Source organism: Hirundo rustica, chromosome 3 (assembly GCF_015227805.2).
Source record: "Hirundo rustica isolate bHirRus1 chromosome 3, bHirRus1.pri.v3, whole genome shotgun sequence".
NCBI classification, from domain to species: Eukaryota; Metazoa; Chordata; class Aves; order Passeriformes; family Hirundinidae; genus Hirundo; species Hirundo rustica.
In genome coordinates, this window is record NC_053452.1 from 18,098,027 (window position 1) to 18,122,932 (window position 24,906).

At 41.1% G+C, this 24,906-nt stretch overlaps 1 protein-coding gene across 1 annotated transcript in view; it reads left to right on the forward strand.

Annotated features, from left to right (window-relative positions):
* Positions 1 to 1,833: 1,833 nt before the first annotated feature.
* Positions 1,834 to 24,906, forward strand: part of LIN9 (lin-9 DREAM MuvB core complex component) — a 39,523-nt gene continuing 16,450 nt past the window's right edge. The window contains exons 1-6 of the mRNA XM_040060022.1: positions 1,834 to 1,946; positions 12,360 to 12,392; positions 13,412 to 13,506; positions 16,123 to 16,227; positions 18,058 to 18,191; positions 22,150 to 22,275. Coding sequence (XP_039915956.1) covers positions 1,868 to 1,946; positions 12,360 to 12,392; positions 13,412 to 13,506; positions 16,123 to 16,227; positions 18,058 to 18,191; positions 22,150 to 22,275 — 572 coding nt within the window. The 5' untranslated portion in view covers positions 1,834 to 1,867. The remainder of the gene's footprint in view (positions 1,947 to 12,359; positions 12,393 to 13,411; positions 13,507 to 16,122; positions 16,228 to 18,057; positions 18,192 to 22,149; positions 22,276 to 24,906) is intronic.

A 24,906-nucleotide genomic window follows, 5' to 3' on the forward strand; every position in this document is an offset into this window, starting at 1 on the left:
CTGAAGTGTCTTAGGCCCTTCAGGGGCTAAAGGGAGGGAAGGCTGTTTAAATAACCTTTCAAAATGACCTGAAAAGGGGGCTGGAAATGCAAGCTAGGCTTTGTATTTTCTTTCTTCTCTCTCTCTCTTTCTTTTTTTTTTTTTTTTTTTTTTTTTTTTTTTTTTTTTTTTTTTTTTTTTTTTTGTTATCTATTTATTTATTTAGCTCTGCTACAATGTACACAGAAAGCCCTGGGGAGACTTTCTAAAGCATTTCTCTCCATTTGTTTCTTCACTTAAAAACTGGCTTTTTTCCCTCTGAGCACAAGGGCAGCATTGATATTTTTAATGTATTAAAATTGTTTAATAACATGACCTGTATCCTGCCCCTCTCAACCTGCCTAGTCATCTGAGTTCATTAGCAAGTTAAGAACACAAATTAAACTCTATTCTGTGTCCCAAGATACATATTTTCTGTATTTTGTAGAACCTTTGGTTTCGCCTAGGTGCTTTCAAAGAGCTGCATACAACCAGGCATAGCATCCATTTTGCATTATACCACTGTGCTCTTTGGCAATATGCTTAACATGTGACACAGACTTAGCCTTGACTAAGATATACTGTTTATTTATTTTGAGACTCTATCTACATTTTTGTACTTACTTTTATATATAAAACAGGAATTTTGGTTGGTATAATGGCAGTAGATACTGTTATCAAAGCCAAAAAAAACACACAAAAAAACCCCAACCCACCACACCGCTGCTGCTGCTTTGAAGACTTTCAGGGGCGAGATGGTAGAGGGCAGGCCAAGACAAGGAGCTTGTGAGCTTGTTAGCCAACAGCCACCCCTTGTCAGGGGGTTGTTGGCGTTCCCTGGCACTGGGTGAGAACAAGTGAGACCTCGACCTTCAGGCCTTGGGCTCGGTGAGCATTTCAGCCACCTCTCGGGAGGGGTGCCATGGACCGTGACAGCAGGGCCAGGGCTGGCTCTGCTGGGAATGTTGTGATCCCTTACTCCTCCTGGAACCTCACCTCTGCAGTTGTTTATGGAAAGTGACAAGGAAAATAGGCACAGTTTAGCAAAAAGTTATTATTCAGTGGAGGATGGCTATAATATAATGGGATTGTTTAAAGACTCAAAGCCAGCACAGCTACTTTGGGGTGACCCTTTGTGACAGCCAACCCCTTCCTCCGCCCCCATCCTGAACTGCCAACCACCCATCCCCTCTCATCCCATATCATAAGGACAGGGAACTTGGAGTAAGTCCAGAGGAGGACCATGGCAGTGAAGAGGACTGGAGCACTCACCCTGTGACAACAGGCTGAGAAACCTGGGGCTCTTCAGGCCTGGAGAAGTTTGTGTGAAGGCCTCATGGCAACCTTCCAGTATCTGAAGAGGAGCTGTAAGGAGGATGGGGAGGGATTCTGTCAGGGACTGTAGTAGCGATAGGACAAGGAGTAATGGGTACAAATTGAAAGAGGGGGAAATTAGGTTAGGTATTAGGAATAAAGTCTTTACTGTAAGGGTGGTGAGACGCTGGAACAGGTTGCCCAGAGCCGCTCTGGCTAGCCCGGCCCTGGAGGTGTTCAAAGCCTGTTTGGATGGGGCTCTGAGCGACCAGGTTTAGTGGAAGGTGCCTCGGCCAGCGGCACGGAATTGGAACTAGACTGGAAACAGTATAACGTCCACTCCGGCTCCTTAACGATGGTTGTGTGGTCCCGCCAGGCTTCGGGACGGCGCTATTCCCGCTCCTCCCTGCCGAGCCCGGCTCCTGCCCCCGGGAGCGGCGCGCGAGCCCCTCCGCCCGTCCCCTCACAGCCGCGGGCGGAGGCCCCGCCCCGTGCGCGCGCCCGCCGCGCGCCCGGCCCCGTCTCCTCCCCCAGAATGCCCCGCGCCAGGCAGCCTTTGAAAAAGCGGCGCGGCTCGTTCAAGATGGCGGAGCTGGATCAGCTGCCTGACGAGAGTGAGTAGGGACCGGTGCCCCCGCTCCCGCCGGCCCCCCGTCCCGGCGGGACGCCCGCGCCGCGCCCCGCCGCCCGCCCGCCTCCCTTCTTCGCTCCCTCCCTCCCGCCGCGGGCGCTGTGCGGGGCCGGAGCCCGAGCCTCCTCCCTGGCAACCGGGCCGGCCCGGCCCCCCCCCACCCCCCCGTCGTCGCCGCCCCTCCCGGGCGAGGCCCCGGCCCGAGCGGCGGGCGGGCAGCTCTGTCCCAAGGGTGCGACCCCCGCTGCCCTCGGGGGTGCCGGGGCCGGGCCCCCCGCCCCTCCCGGGCGGCACCTGCCGGGCGGGCGGGGCGGGAAGCGGGAGCCGGGCGGGGCGCAGTGACAGCCCGCCCTGCCCGCGGGGGTCGGGGCAGTGCGGGGGAAGGAGCGTCCTGGCCCGGCCGAGGGGCGAGCTGCCCGGTGCTCCGAACCTGGCTGTCGCCCATGGGGGCAAGGAGAGCTCGTGTATTCGTAGCCCGTACCGCGCACAGTGCGAGCAGGGCCGGGGTCGGGGCGTGCACGCACTGTGTCTAGGGGGCACAGACGAATGCGCGGGGAAGAGCTCAGAGACCCTGTGTTGTGTGTCAGCAGCAGAAACCTAGCTGTGCAGGAAGACAGCATGTAAACATGTCTTTTCATGCATACAGTTCTGTATGTCTGCACCTCGAGTGCTGTGTCCAGTTCTGAGCCCCTCACTGCGAGAAGGACATTGAGGGGCTGGAGAGAGTCCAGAGAGGAGGGGTGGAGCTGGGGGAAGGGGCTGGAGCATGAGTCTTTTGAAGAACAGCTGAGGGGGCTGCAGGTGTTTAACCTAGAGAAGAGGAGGCTCAGGAGTGACCTTACCACCCTCTACTACTCCTGACAGGAGAGTGTGGTCAGGTGGGGATTGGCTTCTTCTCCCCGACATAATCTCAAGCTTCAGCAGGGGAAGTTTAGATTGAATGTTAGGAGGAATTTCTTCACTGAAAGGGTGATTGGACATTGGAATGGACTGCCCAGGGAGGTGGTGGAGTCACTGTTCCTGGAGGTGTTTAAGGAAAGACTGGATGTGGCAATTAGTGCCGTGGTCTAGTTAACCTGGTTGTGTTTGGTTAAAAGCTGGACTCAGTGGTCTCAGAGATCTTTTTTAACCTCGTTGACTCTGTGATCTCCATAGGGTTTGTGTGGATGTTGTTTTCAAAGAGCACAAGGATTCGATAAAAACTTAAAGTAGCTAAAAAACAGATGTGTTGCTGTATTCATGCATTCATGGATTCATGCACAAAGTACTTGAGTATTACAGAAGAGGAGATTATTCAAAGTAAAATATGTCTAGATGCCATCTTGGTATGTCCTCTTACAAGCTGTGAACTCCTGCCAAGCTAAAACTAGGGCATTCACTAGTTTCAATAGATGTGCACAGAACAGGGCAGACATCTTTTGGTGACACTCTTTTGTTCAGCACCATGCAAGTTCATCAAGATACCAACTCTTTCCATATCCAAATACTCTCAGAGAGAGGTGACTCGGAGTGGAAATCTTGCTTCTGGCTGCTCAGCTTGGGTCTTTGTTACAGCTCCAACAACTGTCAGGAGTAAAATTGGTTAATGTGCCCACATGGCTGGTGTCACTGTGTTAACTGAACAGATTTATGGAGGATCATCATAAATTATGGATAGAGCTGACACTCTCAACTTGGTGCAGCTTAGTCATGGACGCTGTGCTGCATTTAGAGACTGATTAATACAAGTCATGGACCAATTGGCATGACTGTAATTAATAATTAGCAGCGGTTTATTGCTTATTAAATGAACTTTCCCTGTTCACTAGAATAGGCAACATTTAAGTTACTGTTCCTCCATTTGCCTTGCCCATTTTCCAGAGAAAGCACTGTATGTTTCAAGAAGTTAATGTGCAGTATGAAAACCAACTTTTTCTTGTCTGTCACTTTTATATTGCCTACAGTGACTTCAGGAAGGTTTGACAGGTCTGTCACTTCAGCTGTAGCAGATTTTGTAGTGTGACTCAGTTTCCCTTAGGACTGGGCTATGCTGGCGACCCTTGCCAGCAGTGCCCGTGTTACAGTCTCTGCTTGGCAGGTGAAGCAGACACTGCGTGCTTGGTTGTGAAGGCAGCAAGCTTCTGTGCTGACCTTGACCTTAAGGTTTGTGTTTATATAAGTTTGGTGCAAGTCAGGGGTATTTTCCATCAGACAGGGAGCTTCGTGTTTTCTGTAGCATTGCTGTACTGGGAACACTGAAGGTTTCAAGGAGCGGCTGCCTTGTGCTTCCATTCCTATTCTATCCAATTTCAGTGACCTGGATGTTTTCAAATTACACTAATTCCTGCCACACATAGTTCTTTCATTTCCAGTCCTATACTTAAAATGAAGATGTAAACTTAGTCCTGACTAATTTAACACTGACTTCATGCAGCTCTCAGTCTGCAGTTTAGTATATAAAGGATAGTAACAGTAAGCATTGCAAAATTAGTTTTGGAATATTCTTATGGTATCAAAATAAGTTCCAAAAAAAGTTGGAATAGTTCATGACTAAGACACTTTGAGATTTATGTATCACCCCTGTGAATTTTCTCCAACATAGTTGTATTGGATTATGTAACCTAAAAATGTGTATTCTATTTCATCTGTTGAAAGCTGTTTTTTGGGAGATGTGTTATCCTCCTTACTCCAGGGGGGAGGGGGGCAGATGCCTTCTGATAATGGCCCAGCCATTAAAACCAGGTGGGCCAGTGTTTCTTATCTCTTTCACCACCCCTCCATCCTCCAGGGGGACATTTTCTGATAATGGGCCATTAGGGCCCACCAATGGCATGACACATTCCATCATCCCATTGTGAGATGCTCCACACAGTCTGGGGGAAGCCAACTGCTCCTAGCTAGATAAAAACTGGGACTGAAGGACACAAGGGATCCTGTTTTTCCACTGGATCCGTGGAGGAAGACTGGACCCATCTTATCACCACTGGACTTTCTACAGGACCATCTCTACTCCACAGAGCCACATCTGTTACTCCAGGAGGACTTATTTGGAGTGCTTTCCATCCCTGATCACCGGGATGCCAGGTCGTATCCCTGACCCTGTCAGGTTTTTTTTCCAGGATCTTTGTTTGCTTCCTTGCTTGTTTTTTGTACTACTACATTTGTATTTTCCTTTTTTTTTTTTTTTTTTTTTTTTTTTTAATATTCCTAGTAAAGAACTGCTATTCCTATTTCCCATATTTTTGCCTGAGAGCCCCTAATTGCAAAATTATAATAATTTGGTGGGAAGGGGGTTTTCATTCTCCATTCCAAGGGAGGCTCTAGTTTTCCCTGGCAGACAACTGTATTTCAAAACCAAGACAATAGTTTATAGCAGAGTAACAGACCACAGCTGAGTTTTCCACATAAAAAGATTTATAGGTAAACACAGCATACTTGGTGACAAGAAAACTGACATTTTGCTGTATGGTAGGAAGCACACAGTTTTACTTTCAGATTGAATGTCTGATGAAGTGGAATTTGTCCCAGAGTATTCTAATAGCACCTACTTGCCCTCTGGCTCGTTCTGTAATGCAGCTGGGCAGTGACTGTTCCTTAACCCAGGAGTGAGATGAATGTAATGTACAGAGTTGTCTCTCATGATACGGGCTTATTTTATCTTGTAAAGTTACTATTCTGTTGTTCTCTAAAGCCGCTCTTCTGTCCATATAAAACAGTAAGAGGGTTCATGCTGACAGCCTGAAATGGTGTGTGAGTTTACATGCACTTCTTGTAGTTTGAGGCGTTTCCTGTGCTGCCAGGGAGATCCATATAGTAATTTGGGATGCAGATGAAGAAAGAACAAATCTGTGGTAAATCCTCTAGCTGCAAAATCCAGAATATTTAAGGTCTCCCAATTGCAGAAATACTTCAAATACTAATAATTTGATTTATATTTTGAAGACAAAAAATTTGTTTCTGCAGGCTGTTGGGTTGGTGCCCAATGAGTGACTAATTTTAGTCAATGCCTTTTTTTCCTTCTTCTTATCTCCTGGTAACTTTGCAGTGGAGGTAAATGGTGGGCAGCCTTGGTGCTGCAGACCAGATGGCTTTTTCTCTGTGTCTCAGAAGAGGGAAACAGTGGATTGTGTTGGAGCATACATAATGCTGCCCTGTCTCCTGCTACTGGTAATAGCAATCTGATTTGTGGGCTGCGTGGTTCTAAAGCTCGTGCAGTGAAGCTGGGGGGAGGCTCTGATGTGAAATGAACTTTCTGCTGAGGCGAGGCTCTGCTAAAACAGGCAGCACGTGCAGATGTGACTAAAGATTGTCCTGGTCCCGCTGGAGGCAGAGCTCTGCCAAGAACAGCACAGGCAAAGCCGCCTCTTGGTGCATCCTTTGGCACGAGCCGGCGTGAGGACGGAGGATGCTGGGACCTGCTCTGTGAAAGGGAGAGGGAGATGCCATTTCTAACAGGAGGGTGATAGCTCGAGTCAGCACGGGGCCGCTGCCAGCAGCGCAGCACCGGACTGCCGCGTTTGTGCTGCGTGTGGGCAAACTCCAACAGGCACAGGTGCATCGGAGAAAGAAGGCAGACTCCAGGGGTGATGGGTGTCAGGGTTCAACTTCTACAAGGAAGGCAACACTGTAGGGATGAGGGGTGTCAGGGTTCAGCTTGTGCAGTGCAAATTGCCAGATACCGTGTATTTATAGACATGGTTAGTACAGTTCATAGGGGCTTGTGTTTTAGGATGGGCAGAAGGGAAGCGGGATAAGGATCTTTCTGCATGGGTTTTTATCACGTGGGTGGGGGGAGGCTTCAGCATAAGGGCAGAAAGGTGCTTAAAGCAGAAGTTGTTGTCTTTACCCGCAGCATAACCTTTTGCTGTGGTTTGTGGGTCCTCTGCTCTGCTGCAGGAGGTTGTGGCACACCTTTGGCACTTCTGTTTTCTGGCCCCAAGGGGCCGTGACCCCAGCACTGCTCTGGCCTGGATGTTTGAGACAAAATTAAGCAGAACCGTGTGAGATTGCAGCATTTGGGAGAAGGCTTAAGGTTAACCTTTGGCTGCTGTACAGTACTCACAACTAACGTTTTTTGGGATTATTTGTGCTGCCTACCTTTAAAATTGTATGTTACCATGGTATCAGCATATTGTCCATTATGAGAACACGGTTTCAAAAAGAGGGCTTTGTTATTGTGGTTATTATCTACAAAGGTCCTGTAGAAGGCTTCACATGGCTGGAAAACCTACTTCCATCCAGTTGTTAAATTAGGATTTGGAAATCTGCATATGTCAATTTTTTCGTAGGCTCATGACCTGAGGAAAATACTGACTCATGCTTGAAGTGAAAAGTTAGTGTTTGTTTATTTATCTCTTCAATGAGCCCAAAGTTTAGGAGAAGCTTTAAAAACTCCCCAAAGCAACTTTTCCCTCTGATGTGTGTTTTTTACTTTCAGAGTTCTCCTGAATAAGCTTTCCTTGCAGTGGCCAATTGTTTGAGATGCTTCCTCTGCTGAAACAACTTGTGCCGATGAATGATGTCTTGGGAGGATTAATGACTCAGTCTGTAATAAAGGCTCATGTTTTTCCCTTCTTCTCCATGAGTTTCTTCTGTCACACCATTTTTAGCACCGGCAATGCAGATTAATTAGATTTTTGAGGCAGTCATACAACCAATGTTAAAATAACTGCTCACTTGTGCAAATTTAGGCAAAATAGTGTAACGATCTGGAGAGGAAAGGCTTTACACCATGTAACTGCTGATCTGGATCCTAGAATTTTCTATATTGATTTAGATATGCCCCTTTGTGCCCACACATTAGTGAAGTCAGTAGCTATTGAACATCCCTGTGGTTACTTGTAACATTTATTTTCAAAATTATCAGCTGTTATAAATTCATTATTAAACTGAAAACACTTCCACAAACATAATATGCTTGTGTGTGTTCCCGTTTAGATTTTCAAATCAGCATTTGAGAAGCCACATTTAAACTGCTTTTCTTCATCTTAACACTGTGAATGTTCATCAGGGCGTTCACAGCTGCCCATATTGAATTGTGGTCAAATTCCTCTTTTGTTCAGTTGCAGTGTTTTCAAATAAGGGGAGGCAGTAGGTGCTTGGTTTTAAACTTGAGCCTGTCTTTTATTTTTGAAAAGAGTAAAAGCTTTTGCACTTTTCTCTCATGCCTCAAAGCCAATCTCCACATCAGAAGTACTTTTCAAAGAGTTGATATGGCCTCTAGAGCAGGATTTGGGGTTTTTTTAAGTTCTTTTTATTGCAATGCTCTGTGTATCCTCCTGTGAGCTGGGAGCGGGAGATTGGGGCTGGAGGAAGGATTCCTGAGGGACCGTGTGCTCAAAGGGAGCAGCAGTTCAGGACTGCAGGAGCTGTCCATGCACAGGACAGCTTCTAAGCCAGCCAGACATGAAAACATCAGGGCCCTTGTCGTGCCAGGCTTGGCAGACCTGGGATCATTTTAACCTTGGTGGCTTTTTATCAGTTTGGTTTTATCTGGACTTCCTGAAAATCATATCTTGCAAGTGTTACAAAACACATAAATACACTTATTCCTGACTCGTAGTTACTGATGAGCTTCCTGTTATGATACTATTTAATACCTCATAATCTAGAACACGGTTATTTTTATTGCACATCTGTGATGCACATATTTTATGGAATCACTGGGGTTTTTTTCAGAACCAGGAAAGACCGTTATAATCATCTTAGATTCTTCATTAAACATGCTGGTATACTTGTATTTGGAATTTCTGTGCATCAGTTTCAAGCTTCCTTTTTAGCTACAGTTCTCTCTTTAAAAATATATTGAACTTGGTTTAAGATTTTGAGTTACAGGGAGCTCAGCATGCCTTTTCTTGGCATAGTTACATAAAATCTCTTAAACTTTGCATTCATTGCTAACCTGAATTATCCAATGTAATCTTTCACAAAATAGGTCTAGTTATGCCTTTCCTTAAAAAAAAAAAAAAAAAAAAAAAAAAAAGCTGCAGAGCTATTTACCCATCTGAATTATCTTCCTTTGTAGATTTTTGATCAATGCAGATCTTGACCTTCTTTGGGAAGAACAAGATTGGAGTGTCTTAACTTTCTAACAATGAGGCATGTCTTACTTATCTCCTAGATCTCTTCTGAATCTTTTCCTAATTTTACAGATTTAGTCAAGTGTGAACACTGTGTTCAGGTAACTAATTTACTAACAGCATATGCAGAGCACTACTCGGTGGGATAGAGAGAAAGCTAAGGTAGTTTACAGTTTGCACTGGAGCAGTGTGCGGTGTAGCCTCCTGGAAGCAGGCCTTCCAATTCCCAAGCCACTGCTGTGCTGAGCTGCCTGTGCTTCCTCCCTGAGTGAAGGGGCTTTTTACTCTCAGTATTAGGAAAGTCACCTTCGAGATCCTCTGAACCTGGAGGAGCTGGAAGTGGATTTTGGTTGTAATAACCCATATGAGTCACAGGCCTTATTCCTTGTTTTCCACCCATTTGTTTTTTAAGTGTTTCTGGAAATGAAGTCTGTGTCATTGTTATAATAGATATTTACGTTCAAGTGTGCGTATGTGTATTCTACTTTAATCTCTGTTTATAATTAAAATGCAGGTTAAAAAGACTGCCTGTGATTATATATTTGTTATTCAGAACAGGAGTATACAAGATTACTGACATTTAGTGTGAGTCTAGTATATTATAGATCTAATCATTATTGTAAGTGAAGTTTTGTTTTAATATTCTTAATCTATCCTGCATCACTTTGCAGTTTTTATAGTTCTTGAAATGCTTCTATCTGTATTAAATGTTGTTTGGTTTTTATTGTAACACAGTATTGCTTAGATCGTCATCCTAGTTTCTGGTTTTGTGGCCATGGTCGTATTGACAGTACTGCCCAACTAAATGGGAAAAGTGGGGAGATGTACCATGTTCCTTGGGGTTTGGTGTTGTTGCAGGTAGCCCCTAAAATCGATATAGAAGAACTTGACAAGAAAAGCCATGTTGTGTTGTGTTGTTCACCTTTGAGGCAAAATGAAGCTTATGAACATCTCCATTGTCATTTTGGTATCCTATATATAATTCTAAAGCTTTAAGCTACAGAAGTGTTGATGTTAATTTGTTACAGTAAAATAGTTTAGTTTAACTTTTGAACTTCCATGGATCAGTAATATTTTATTTGGACACTTGTATTCCTAAATAAAGATGCCCTGGATACATTAATTACAGGTCAAGTGAAAACAAATGAGCAGCCGTATTCTGACATGCATTTATGGAAGATTAACTATCCCATGTGGAAAACCCCGTGGCAGCTAATGCTGTTTTGGAGTGCTAATCTTGTAAAGCTAGGAAGTAGCACAGTAACCTTCTGCTGGCCCATCATCACCCTCACAGGTGAAGCATCCCATGATTAGCAAAGCATCTCAGGCACTTCAGCTGTGAGATTGACACCGCCCCAGATAAAGCTTTGCTGCCTCTTGCTGAGTGTTTCTTTTCCACTGTAACTGTGTTCATACTCACCCTGGACTGGATTGATTGGACTTGATTCATATCAAGAAGACAGTGAGAAGAAGAGGAAAATGCTTGTATGTTCAGCTGAAGTGCCTGAGATCTCTCAGAACAGTGATCTGTTCTGCAAAGGCATCATCTCCTCTCTTTGAAAATCCTGATGATCCTGCTCCTGTGTGTACTTACCCCTGCACACCATCCCTTATGTAAATTTGGGACATGGTAGTTCTTCACTGTTCTTGATGTTACCTTTCAGAGCTGTTCATTCTTGGCTGATAGCAGACTACTCATGTGTTTATGCAAGTACAGTGTGCGGTATTGGATTTTTAGCATTAAATGTAAAAAAAAATGGTGGTACCTTCAACATACGGCTTAGTTTCAAGAGCTGAACCCTGTGACTCATCACAGAATTGTGTTCCTGTACCAGTCACTGATAGGTCTCCAGCCCAACAAAGGTGATAACGTCAGAAAAAAAATGTGTAAGAGGTGTGACATTATAGCCCAGCTGTGACATGTTTGACATGTAATCCCAGATGTGGTTGCTGTTGTGGATGTGAACAGCTTGGGAGATACTGGGGTGGAAGCTCTCTAAACGCCCAGTGAGTCAAAGCTAGTTCTGTTTTGTATCTTAGACTGGTTTTTTTAAGCTTTTGGGGGAAAAGAAATTGAAACTTTGTTTCCTTTTCCTATCTTTTTTAAAATTGAACTTGTCGTTTTTAACAGATGGCATAATAAGATGGCAGTAAACAAAATACTGTGATGAAAACGTAAGGGATTAGGGGGTTTTTTGCTGTTGCTGCACCTGTATTGTCTTCAATGGCCCAGCCCAATCCAAAGCAAATGTAAACATTCCCTGGAAAGGCACAATAATTCTTTTGTGATACTCCCTGGAATGTATTCTCTTAGAGGCAGGTATCTCTGGCACTGTGAGGTTACTGAGGTAAGGACCTAGATAAATGGCAGCTGCAGGGAATTTCTGGACCTTTGGAGTCACAAAGTTCTTGGAGCAGGAGTTTCAAAGAGGAGATGAAGGAGAGAGCAGATAAAGTGAGAGGGAAAAGTGATAAAAGTGTTTGTCACTCAGGAGCATAACTGGAAATATGAAGTTGATTTGAGAGAAAAGCATGAATCTGGGGAGGCATTGTCATGAAGAAATAGCTTGCCCTATGCTAATTCAGTTGCTTCAAACACCTCATTCTTAGAGACACATATGAGAGTTCCTGAGCATGAAGGCTCACTAGAGTCAGGCCCAGTTTTGTTTTTCCTGGCCCAGGAGCATTGCGGAGGTTCTACAGATGCAGTGGAAGGGGAGCAGTGAAATTTTTATGTGTTTATTACACTTTTTGAACACTCTAAGCAAAGTAACAATTCTGCCTGCATTTGAGATCTGAATCTGTTGCCTTTCTGAATAAAGAGGTACCACCAGGGGGCAACTAGCTATCCATCTTCTTCCTTTTGAACTTAAACTACTCCTTTCCTGGAAGTCTTGGGCATTGAAGAGTTTTGAACTGGTTGGGAAAAAAAAAAAAAGAAAGAAGTATTTATTAATTTTCTTGTCAATTGTAAAATACATTTTTAACTGCATCAAACAAACAGACACATGGGAGAATGTAGTTTGGATGTAAAGCCTGTTGAGAATTTGCTGTGTTAAACCCAAGTGCTGAACATCTAAAGTTGTTTTGTAGGCATGAAACTAAAGGAAAAAAACAAAATGTGAATATGCTTTCAAGATTTATTGGTCATAAATGTAAAATTCAATGCTTAGTGCCATGGAGTGGAGAGTGTGCTGGGTTTGCTCATTCAGCTGTGAAAGATTTTAATATTAAATTCCACTTTCTGCCTGAGAATTAATTAGGAATGAGTAGACTCTGCATAGGTTGTATGCTTTGAAATAGCTTGTGATTTATGTGGACTTCTTGCTGTATTGCAGGTTCTTCAGCAAAAGCACTTGTGAGCTTGAAAGGTAAGAAATTAATATGTTATTTACTTGTATACAATCTGACTTTCAGGTGTATTTAGTTTCTTGCTTCAGAAAGTTCAATAAAATCACAGGCTTTTTTGTTGAAATATGATTTGGTTTATTGTAGATATTTGTAGTTCTATAGAATAATAATCCTTGGCAGTTGAAACTACATATACTGTGGTGTATTTAGACACTGCTCTTCTGGGTGAAATTCCTGAAATGTGTTTTTTCTTCAAAAGTACTGCCTAGGCATCAAGTTTGATGAGAAGATTGGGATAATCTTTCATCTCTTGAGGATGAAGTACAGGAAGGATTCTTAGTGAGACTTGTACATGTGACAAAATTTACATTAGGAAGGCATCTCACAGTTTTATGGTGTTCTCTGTCAGCAAGTTGTGGGCTAAATCAAAAACCTGAGTCTTATATTTTTTCTTTGAAATTGTCTTCATGAACATTCATACAAATTTTGAATATTTCTAATTTTCCCAATAATTAAAGCTTCTTCATGTGTTACAAGGCTTTTGTTACACAAGGAAGAAGGTACAGTCTGTTGAATGTGTTATAACTAAGGCAGATTTGTTGCAATAAAATTTTATTTACTTGTTGGTGTACACCCACTTAATAATTTTCTAGAACTAGAAGGTGTCTGTGTCTTGTAGAGCTTTGCTTTGTCCAGGTTTCAGTTACAGCCACAGTTCAACTGTTGATTTGTGTCAGCCTGACAGTGGAAGTAATTGATTCCAGCACAGGAGGTTTCAAGAAATCTAAACGTTGTCATAAGTAAAAAATACTTGTTTACATTTCTCCTTGTAGTGAAAATCTCCTTAGGTTGGTTTTTTTTTTTTTCATTAATTAACATTAGGAACTATTTAATCTAAAATACTGAATTCTAAAATCTGTTTCTTACTGAATTCAAATATTTTAGTGGTTGATGATGTTATACTTGGTTTTGGACACTAGTTACATTAAAACATACACATACATATATGTATATTAATGACGTACTTTCTTCACAACAGAGGGAAGTTTATCCAGTTCGTGGAATGAAAAATATAATTCTCTGCAGAAAACACACGTTTGGAAAAGCAAGAATGCTGGTTCTGCTGTGGAAATGGTAAGAAGGGATAAAATGTTTCAGGGTTAGTAAAATACCATACAGTGAATCAAATGTAAGGATCAAAATAAGGCTGAGATTTATAGTTTTATTATGTCCAAGTGTGAAACTATATCCTTCACAAGCACTTTGCACAGTTTGCATAAAAGATGAAAACATATTTTTTAAATGAATAATCGAACACATTAAATTGGTGACCTCGTTCAAAATAGGTCAAAATACTTTCCTTTCTGGGTTTTTTTTGTGCAAAGCAAGTGCTGTGTGAAGTATTTGTGCTGTATCTACCACCTTGAGCTTAGGAATCGTGAATTCTGATCAACTATTTTTGTATCTCATGAAATATCTCACTTCTAATTATGGCTGAGAGCTGAAGCATAAAGGAAAGGAAGTAAAAATGTCATAATGCACTTCCATCATTGTGCCTTCTGGGGGGCAGATCTTTATAAAAGTAAAGGACTGTTGGTGAAATTTGTGTATTCTGAGAGCTTTCATAGGAGGCCTCCCATTAAAGGACAACCTAGGGGTGGGGATATGAAATGTGCCTGCAGCTTCCAATGGGATGTCTGCTGTTTGGATTGACCATTTCAATCTTGTGGTTTGTTTTTGCTTAACGGTTTGTTTCTTGTTCTGTGATCTTCTCCCTGGTGTTTATTTTGGTGGGATCCATACAGATGCATATATACGCACGCGTTGCTATATGTTTATGCTAGAGAACATAAAGTTTACAAAATGCAGTTCCAGACAGAGACCAGAACTTTGTGAAGACCCTTAGTTCCTGCAGTTTATGTCGCAGGTTTCAGCTGCTTTCCAGGAATGCCCATCACCTCACAGAAACAAGCCTTACTGCTAGCTTAGAAGATCACATGTGCTAAAGAGACCTAAAGAGATGTTTATATATAAACATCTATATAAAGACTTTGCCAATCTTTAGGTATGGTGTCTTTAGGGGGTAAAAACAGGGAGTCAAACTTCGAGTGTAGCTCAGTGTTCTGTAGAAAGCTGGGGGAAGGATCAGAGCATGGTCTGACATGTTGGCAGTGACCCTGTTGCTAAGGTGTAATGGAGTAGTGTGAGTTTACTGGATGCTGGAAGTTTTGAAGACTTTGAAGGTGTTTTACTGTTGGTTGTAAACTCTTTCCAAAAATGCCTGACCTATTTAGCCACTGTGGATGATACCTCTTTCCAGCACTTGTTATTTCACTCTGGTGTGAGGCACAGACAGTCCAGAGTGATGAAACGCTTCTCATTTTGGATAGTTCTTTGGAACAGAGTTTGGCAGTTTCTCTTGAGGGTTGTTAAACAGTGTGCTTGGTTTGGATCATGATGATTTGGTTACCTTCTCAATATGTAGTTCCTCTGTGCAGTGTGTCTTTCCTAGTTTGTAGTATCTACCAGGAGTTAAGGTTTTCTTCTGTGTGCTGCATGTGCTTATGTGTCTGTCACATACAGAGCAATTCTGTTACTTAAATACACTTGTGTAATTCTTTTTATTTATAAAATAATTTTTAAAAATATTTTTTTAAAGAATAGTATTTTTAAAAAGAATATTTAAAAATAAATATTCTTTTATTTATAATATATATAGTTTAGAGTAAGAGAGGCACATTTCCTGGGGAAGCCCTATGTTCAGGTGGCATGGGATAGACAGATTTTTAGGTACGACTGATTAATTTAATAGAAAATATCTCTTTTCAAGCAGTTAACCAGTCACAGATGTATTAAATGTCTTTCTAAAGTGCGAATGCTTGTCAATGAAGTTTTATTTAACTGCGTTGATTTCTCTTATCTCTGGCTCTTTTGTTGGGCCACAGAACCTTCATGGAAGGAAAGGAAAAGCTGCTTCTCCTCAGTGCTGACAGCCAGTCACAGGTAGCTCTTTTGTCCTTAGTGAAAGCAGGAATCTTTTGTCATGGGGTGAGATGTTGAGGAATAACTAAATTAATTTTTTCATGACACATTTGCAATATCATTTCTTGTTTTCAGTCAGCCTTCTTTCTGAGCTATAGCAGTACACAAGTAAATTTCACTTAGCATAAATTCTAAATTCTTTTTTCTGAGATTGTCACATAACTTATTCAAGATTTAGTTTCTTCAGACTCAATCTTAGCATTTTGCTATGTAGATACTTTCAATGAGTTAAAAATCCAACAAACACATATCACTTTATTAGAAAATTCTTGCTAAAATTCTATGTAGCTGAGAACATACAAAACAAATACCATGTTTGAAAAAAACTTTTTTTGATCCAAAATTCAAAACAAATTGTTTAACAGATGTACTACTTATAACCAAGTAAGCAAGCTAAGATACCCAAGTGTTTAGACACCCAACTCTAAAGGAAACAAGTGGGAGTTAGGCTCTAAATGCTTCTGTGAAACTGGGCCAGCAGTGTAGTAATGGTTATAGTTAGCACTGGAGAAGCCTGGAATCTTGAACTCCTTCTTCTCTCAGTTCTTAGATCTCTGAGTGCTAGGAGGCACTATTTATTGTGTACTGTGTGCCTGAAAACCAGCAGGTGATAGGAGAAGAGGCATTTCATTTCTCTCACTGTGAATTCTGTGCATGAACAGAGCAATCAGGTTTCTTGCTTGTAATTCTTAATTTTGTTCCATACAGCCCTTCAGAAATTCAAAACGGAGTCGACTCTTCAGTGAAGAAGATGACAGACAAATAAACACAAGGTCACCCAAACGAAATCAGAAGGTTGCAATGGTTCCACAGGTACTTCCATACATGTATGGAGATATTTTCACCAAAGAGGGGAACAAGCCTATCTGTTTTAGTTGAAAATTAGAATATATTTGCTTTTCAAGTTGCATTTTCAGTTTATGAGTCTTCTTGTGAAGAAAACTGTTGCTAGAAGTAAGCCACAATTCAAAACAGATTAATATTTTTCTTTCTTACAGCTGGTTTCCTCAGTTTGTTTATGGGAGTACCTGTTCCTTGTGATCTTGGACATGAGCACACAGAGCTAGAAAAGATTCCAGAATAACTGCCCATCATGCGCCGGCAAACAGTTATCTTCTGTAGTTGGCATAAATTTATTCAGCTTCAGTTTAAAACTGCCTAAGTTTCTTGCACTGATTATGTAATTGAGAAGCCTGCTATAGAATTTAATGTATCCCTGTAAGTTAGGGCCTTGCTCTGGATTTGTAGGCTAGCTGTGTTCATGGCCAGCTTTACCTTCTTGATCCTGTAATGCTGAAGTCCTCAGTTCAAAGCGCTTGTTTTTCCTTTCTCCACTTGATTGTCTGCTCCTTGATACAGCACGAAAAAGCAGCTGTAATTTGTCAGCCTTTATTTGCTATGATAGAAAGGGAAACCTCTCTTAGTCTCAGTGAATGGGCTGTGAAGTACCTTTGCCATCCAAATCACTTCTCTGTGCCATCACCTTATGAGGCTGGATTTACCTCACTGAAAAAGTACTATTTGAATACTGCTTTGATTTGCCTTCTGAGATGTGCAGTGTCTGATGTGAAAAGCTTGGCACTCGCCATTTAGCTGGGTCCATTCTGCCAGAGGTGGGAACTGTGACACTTCTCTTCATAATTTCTTAAGAGTAGAAAGATTTGGTAATGTTCTAAACCCAATTGTTTTGTGCTTAAATGTCTGCTTCTGGAGGTCCAATGATTGCCAGATAAATATTTGCAAGGGACTGCAACTGTTGTAGTTCACAGATCTTGCTGTCCTGCTGGGCTTTGTTTCAGTGGGAGAAAGGGGCAGCAGCCAGCAAGGTGCCTACCTTATGTTTTATCCTATTATTGCTGCTACTAAAGTCCAAAGTACTTAGAATATTTGGGGAAGGATAACAATTGATGATGGCATGGGGACCCTGTTAAACCTATAGTCCCAAAAAACTGTTGTTTTTTTGCAGAAAATATTTTCTGTCAGCTAAGACAGCCATCCTTGGAACAAAATTACAGATTTTTTTTTTTTTTTTTTTGGTGGTCTTGTTTAAACATGGGTCTATCTATTATGCAAGCAATCTAAGACAGTGTCTTTTCTGTGATTTATCAAATAGTTTTCAAATGTAGTTAAAACTTGATTGCTCATTTCTCTTGCAGTTTTCTAAGCAGACACACTGCTCAAAGCTTTGGCTGTGTTACATTCCTGTCCTAGCTTCATCCCCAGCTTAAGAAGAGTGAGCAAGAGTAGAAGCTCTAGTGCAAATCAGGCAGGGTGCTGGCATCTGAGCTGCAACACCAGTTATGCTCACCTGAGACAGTCGGTGGGGCCTCGGAGTTTTGAAGTCTATATGTATTTTAGTGCCATGCTGTTGTTACCAGTAATGTAGTTTTCAGTGCTGGAAAATGCTTCCATTAAAAGAGCTTTATATGGAGATAATGGTATTTATCCTGTTAAAATTTGCTGTCTGTTCTGTTTGATTGCGTTGCTGATATAATGCAGTAAAGGTTGTAATAGATCTGCAAGAAAAACTTTGCCATGAAACAATATGTGCAGACTTTTATAATGAAAGTCTGATTTATTTGAATACTGAAAAATACTAGATTCTGTTTAACTGTTTCTTTTTTTTTTTTTTTTACTACATAGAAGTTTAGTACAACAATGTCCACACCAGAAAAGAAAGTATCACAGAAGATTGGTTTGCGGCTTCGTAACCTGCTCAAACTGCCCAAAGCTCACAAGTGGTGCATATATGAATGGTTCTATTCAAACATAGATAAGTATGTTTGGTTTGTATAATTATCTTGTTAGCATAGAAACAAGTAATTTTCTGAAGTTGAGCTGCATAGTTCCATATATTGGTTAGATACTCCAATTTATTCTTAAATTACTAATTATTGAAAACTATTTTGTTTGGTGGTGGTGGGTGTTTTTCTTTTTTCTAATGAGCGACGTGTATGTTCTTTGTTCTTTGCAATTACCAGCTTTAGAAAATCTTCTATGGAAAGTCCTTCTTCATGGATATAATTTTCTTTTTATCACCTCTGTCTCTACCAGATACCAGATTTTATTCATAATGCTTTTAGCATCTGAAACATGAAGATATGAGAACAGTCAGACTTTTCTGAATCATTGCATCAGTGTTATACAGAGGAGATAGGAAGGCCACTGCTTCTTCATAAAGTGCTGCTTTCCTAAAAGGTGTCAATGTTGGTATTAAATATTTTTTCCCCATCGTCCTTTTTTTATTGTGATCACTAACAGAGCTTCAGGCTGTGACTGTTCAGCTCTTGTCCAGATATCAGCATCCTTCTTGGATCTCCTAATGTATTTCCTGGACCATTTCTGCAGTTTGTGCCTCGGAGTTTTTGGCACTTACTCTCTTAATGCCACTAGCACAGTGGTGTGAATTGTTTAAAAGAAACTATTTCATTTCTAAAATGTAAAAAACATTATTGGTTAATGGAATCTTAAAATCTACACTGTTTGACTAATAGATGTAACACAAGTATTTAATAGTCTAAAGAATGGCTTCAGAGTTAACAAGCATTATTTTCCAGAATGTACAAACAAAATAATTACTGTTTTTCCTTCCTATTTTAATCACAATTGCTGTAGCTTTTTTTTCTTAACTGAGAAGGCAGTCATAGCAACAGAAAAACCTTTTGGCATATATTCATCAGAAGTGGAAAATTTTCATGTCCATTTTAGATAGTTTTAAATTAATCATCTCTAGTATTTAATTCCTTTGAAAGAAGTAGTCTTTTCATGCTTCCCCCCCCGTTGCTTGAAAAACAAAATGTGCAAAACAAAAAACCCCAACCCTACTTATTTCTAGAAGTAATTTTAATATGTGACATTTTTAATAATGAATTTTACAACAGACCAAGAACTTTTAGTTTATTCTTAAAGAATTGTCTATGAAGCTTTAGGTCTATCAGAGACTAAAATTTGAGTTTAGCAGGCAATTCTGAAATCCTCTTTGATGGTTATCCATGTATGCATGTGTGCTGTGTTCTCCTTGGCTAGACCAGGTGCTCATCAAAGCTGCTCTATTGCTTCTCAGCTGGACACAGGAGAGAAAATGTAACAAGAGGGTCAAAGGCTGAGACAAGCACAGGGAGAGACCACGCTGTCATGGGCAAAACAGGCTCGACTTTGGGAAATTAGTTTAATTTATTACCAAGCAAATCAAAGTAGGATAATAAGAAATAAAATCAAAACTTAAAAAACCTCCCTTGTTCTTGAGCTTTATTCCCAGTTCTCTCTTCTCTGTGTCCAACTCCCCATAAGCACAGGGGAATGGGGGATGGGGATTGTGGTCAGTTCATCACCTGTTGCCTCTCTGCTACTCCTTCCTCCAGGGGAGGAATTCTCCCACTTCCATGGGAACCAGTCCTTTGCAAAGTTCTTCAGTGTGAGTCCTTCCCAAACTGCTCCAGTGTGGGCCCCTTCCATAAGATGCGCTCCTTCAGGAGTAGACTGCTCCAGTGTGGGAGCCCCAGGGGGTCAGAAGTCCTGGCAGAAAACCTGCTCCACTCTGGGCTCTTCTTCATGGCTCCACAGTCCTGCCAGGAGCCTGCCCCAGCAGGGGCTTCCCATGGGATCACAGCCTCCCTTGGGCATCCGCCTGCTCCAACATGGGCTGCAGGGACACGGCTGCTTCACCATGGTCTGCGGAGGAATCTCTGCTCTGATACCTAGAGTGCCTCCTTCCCTGACCTTGGCTTGGTGTCTGCAGAGCTCTTTCTCTTAGATACTCCTGCATCTCTGTCCTGCTGCAATTGCACAGTGTTTTTTTCCCCTTCCTGGCTACGTTATATCAGAGGCATGACTGCCGTCGCTGATTGGTTCAGCCTTGGCTCAAGGGTGTGTCCGCCTTGGAACCAACTGGTGTTGGTTCTGTGGGATACGGGAGAAGCTTCCAGCAGCTTCTCAAAGAAGCCACCCTTCCAGCCCCCCTCTGCCAAAACCTTGCCTTGCAAATCAAATACAGCGTGTAATGCTCATAAGATATGACCATGTTAAGATATAACATAGTTTATTAAGAGACCACATATCTTTGGCAGGAAGATTTTGATACATCTTGTTTGGAGTAATACGATCCAGGCATAATGAGAAGCTTAAAAAGGTTTAAATTGTAGAGCTCAACTGACAAAATATGGTTCACTATGAAAGCCTCAAATATTTTAATCAAATCGTTCCATCCAAAATTGAAATAATCAAATAAAATGCCATGACTGCTGTAAGTTTTTAAAATATTTTTATTTCTACAACTGTCATCTGTGGTTATTAGATTATTGAAGCTGTTTCCTTTGGATTCTCTATATACTACTGCAGTGGACTGTTTTCTGTAAAGTCCCATTGATTTTGGGCAGGCAGAGACTTTGGAAGTGCTGCTTACTACTATGGTGATCACAGGCCCTCAGAAGCAGATGCACCTGTAACTTGCTTACACCATTTTCCAGAGCTACCAATTTTATGGATGCTGTGGGTTTAGAGTTTTCCTGCTCAAGGACAAGTGTTAGTAAGAACAATCAAATACAGATTATCTTTCTCAAAAACAAAACAAAAAAAACCCACGCAACAAAAAAAACTCCATGCAAGCTAAATAGTTATTCTTTATATAGATGTCTTATGTTAGCAATAGTAAATATGGATAAAATGATGCTGTTGTATACTCTTCTGTGTCCGTTTCCTGAGCCTCATGGCTCATTCTTTTTGTTTTCCTTTTTCTTCATCCCACAGCTGCAGATCCTCCTATTGCAAAACTATTCCCTTCCTTTCTTGCCTGAGTCTCCTTATATCTTTGCACCTTTCCTCTCTCCTGCTACCCCAGACACTCAGTTAAAGGCAGTGTTTCTTCCAAGGTCCTCTTTGTTCTGTGCTTGGGTATTTTCCTCTCCGGATCCCAGTCCCCTGCAAAGAGTGGAGAAAAGCAGCTTTATCTAGGATGCAGCTATCCTTTTGTTCTCACCAGGGAGGGATCTATTTCAGTTGCACGTAGTCTTTTATGATTAACCTCCTATTAGATGGGCATATCTGTTTCTGCTCCCTTGGCCCCTCAGCCAAAGAAGGATGTGGTACTACAAAGAAAAAGGCAGTCATAAAACAGAGATAGAGATGGGTCATAGCATCAGAGAGAAATTCCTGCGTTGTGCAGGTCTGTTCTGTGAACTTCTCTCATACTGATGCCGTGCTTCACCGTGGAGTCATGGGATGATACAATAGAAGTCTCACCTGTACAGCTGCAGAGAACGATGAGCTGGTTCAGTTTCCTGTATTTTGGAAAGCTTTGTTGAGAAGCTGAGTTACAGTTGAATGAATTGATGAAAAAAGTACCACATTGTCCTTCCCTTTGTTCTCAGTATTTCACTCCCTGGTTTCCTTCAGTGTGTTGCAATATCCTCATGACACTGAGCTGACTCTGCTGAAGTTTCATTTGGTGCCTTTTATACATTACAGAGCAGGATGAATTACGTGTATTTCTCTGTAGTAACTAGAGAAAGGAGCATTTTTAAATGTCAGTGATAGTAAGAGTCAAAGAACAAGAGTCCTGGAAACTTCCTGATTTTGTTTTTGGCCGAAATAAAATTGTTCTTTGAATAGGAGTGTCTTGTTCATGTGACTAATTTATATTCATTTTTTTAATGAGTTTCTGATAATGGATGTTTTTCGGAATCTTGTGACAAAAGTTTACTTAGTGTGGTTAACATAGGACTAATTATGTTTCGACAGGCCACTATTTGAAGGAGATAATGATTTCTGTATATGCCTGAAAGAATCTTTTCCAACTTTGAAAACCAGAAAATTGACAAGAGTAGAATGGGGGAAAATCAGGCGATTAATGGGAAAACCACGGAGGTAATTTTTTCTTTCTTTTCTTTCAGCTATTGCTTACATGTAGTTTTGATGTTACTGGAATTGTTCCTTTTAAAAATTTTGCATTCAAACAAAAGAATATCTTAAGAGTTGTAAAACTCATTTTATTGAGGTGTTCTCTGAGCACCTTTCTCCCCCACATACCCTGTTCCTTTAAATGCATGTGTCCATATATTTTTCATTAGCCTATGCTTGAAATATTCTCTCCCCACTCCAGTGTCCAAGCTAGGATGTGTTGTTAAAGTTGTTACTGTATATTCTATACCGCAGTGCTTCCTGGCCTGGAAGAACTGACCAATTTCTGTCTATAACCAGCTCTTCACAGGGAAAACAAGTGCACATTTTCACCTCATTTATTTTATTAATGTTTTTAAACAATTTTATAGATCCTCAACTTTTCCTAAATTGGCTCTCAAGACATAAAAAAGATAAAGTCACCCATAAAGTATTGTCCATTGTAGAGAAGCCAGAATTTAATGAAGGACATAGCGTTTTTTTCTAATTTAAAATTTTTAATTCTTAAACCTTCTGATTCACTTCAACATTTTCACAAAACCTACATAACTTAGCCTAGAGAAGGCTAAGGGAGGATCCCATTTTTGTGTACAAATATTTGAAGGGAAGGCATAGAGAAGATAGGTCCAGGGTTTTTTTCCAGCATTATCTGGAGACAGGAAAAGAGGGAATGGGCACAAGTGAGGCAGTAGAATCTCCATCCTTAGATGTACTCAAAGGCTCTCTGGACATGGTCCTGGGAAGCCTCCTGGAGGTGATTCTGCTGGAGGGATTGGAGGAGATAACCTTCAGAGATCCTTCCAAACTTTCCCACCGTGTCATTGTATAAGTAGTGTTTCATAAATTAATCAGCCTTTTATTTCTGTAAATGCAAACACTAAAGCACTGAATCCATTCCGTGGAGATCACTGAGTCAGATTATATTTTGCATCTTCTGTACCTACAAACAATATAAGTAAAAATTGTCAGTCAAGGGAAGGCAGCAGAGCCAGCTTGAAAATAGCTTCTCTTGGAAAGATGTTCATGTAATTTAAGCTTAACTTAGATTGCTTTTTGTTCCTTTGTTGTCATGCTTCCTACTGGCAGAGAAATGGTGTTATTTGGAAGTTAAGTCATCAGTTTCTCATTTGACTTTTGCCAAAAGTGGCTACCTTTCTAAAAGATCAGCTTGCCTCATTCAGCAGTCTACTGGAGTATTGATAAAACTTCAGAGTCTTAGAATGGTTTGGGTTGGAAGGGACCTTAAAGATTGTCTGGTTCCAATGGGGTTGGGATCAAGGGGTGCCCTGGGCAGGGAACCTTGTCTACATCAGATTGCAAAACCCCATCCAGCCTGGTGGGTTGCATACTTCCTTTTGTTTTTCAGTGGTTCTTTGGACTGGTTTTTTGCTTTTTATTTTTTTAAGCTGTGGGGAGAGAGGTTTTGGGTTTGATTTGGGGGTTTTTTTAATTCAGCTATTATAGAGTTATTTTTTTCAAAAAGAGAGATTCATGCCAAGGGAACCAAAGGTCTAAATGGGCAGGAAATTTTTTTATCTGAATTCGACTGCATAAAGAGTCTGATTGTTCATTAATGCAAAGTTTGAGTTACTGCTTTATAGCAACACAAAATAAGTGTTCCTGTTTGCTTTTTATTTCTTTACTATTTTTTTAATTATTGGTAGTCTCTTTCAAAATGTCAAGAGTGGTCTGTGGCCTTAGTTTTAAAAGACTTTGAATTATTCTAAATCATTTAAATGCTTTTTCAAGACAATGTTCTTCAACCTCTAGAGCAAAGATTTTTTTGTTTTATCATTCTGTTAGAAATTTCTTCTGTCTGTCCTCATCATACAGAGCTAAGCTATATACCATGCCATCACTGATATCTCCTCATGAGGGATTAAAAATAAATAAGACATTTTGCACCCACAGTGTTGATGGCAGAGGATAATAGTGTCTTTGTGATAGTTGTGCACATGGTTGTTTTCTTTTTTTTGTTGTTTAAATATATTGTATATTCCTAAGTCTGCTGCTACCTTAAATGTTCTATCACACATCAACAGTGTGTTTGATTGGCACAGCAGTATTCTTCATGTGAACCTGCAAAGCTTGTAAGATTCCTGTAGACTGTGGGGAAAGATATACTTCAGGAGAAGGAAGAGGTAATAGTTAGTTTTGTGTACTCTGTAAACTTAACTTGGCTTGTGAAATAGCAGTGGATAGGAATTAAGCTTGGATCTGCTTGTCCTGCCACTACATGATGGTGGTGATTCCTGTGTTAGTTCTAATCTCACAAGCAAGGTAAAAACTGAGAAGAATGTTCAACTTCATAAGAAGTCTCTGCAGAAAGCTAATGAGTTTGCAGTTTTGATCTGTACCATAGTTTTAATCTTCATGTTTTCATAGGATGGCATGTAGAACGGGATAACCTTTATTAAATGCATTTGGGGAACGTTGGGGTGGAGGTTTCCTTTAACAGAAGACAGAAGTATATTGCAAATACTTTCTACATCCATAGTTACAGCATTTGGGACAGAGACTTTTTAAGACCATCTGAGCTATCAGTAAAACAGTAGTTGCTGTTGGAGGGACCTTCCAAGGTCCCTTCCAGTGATTAAT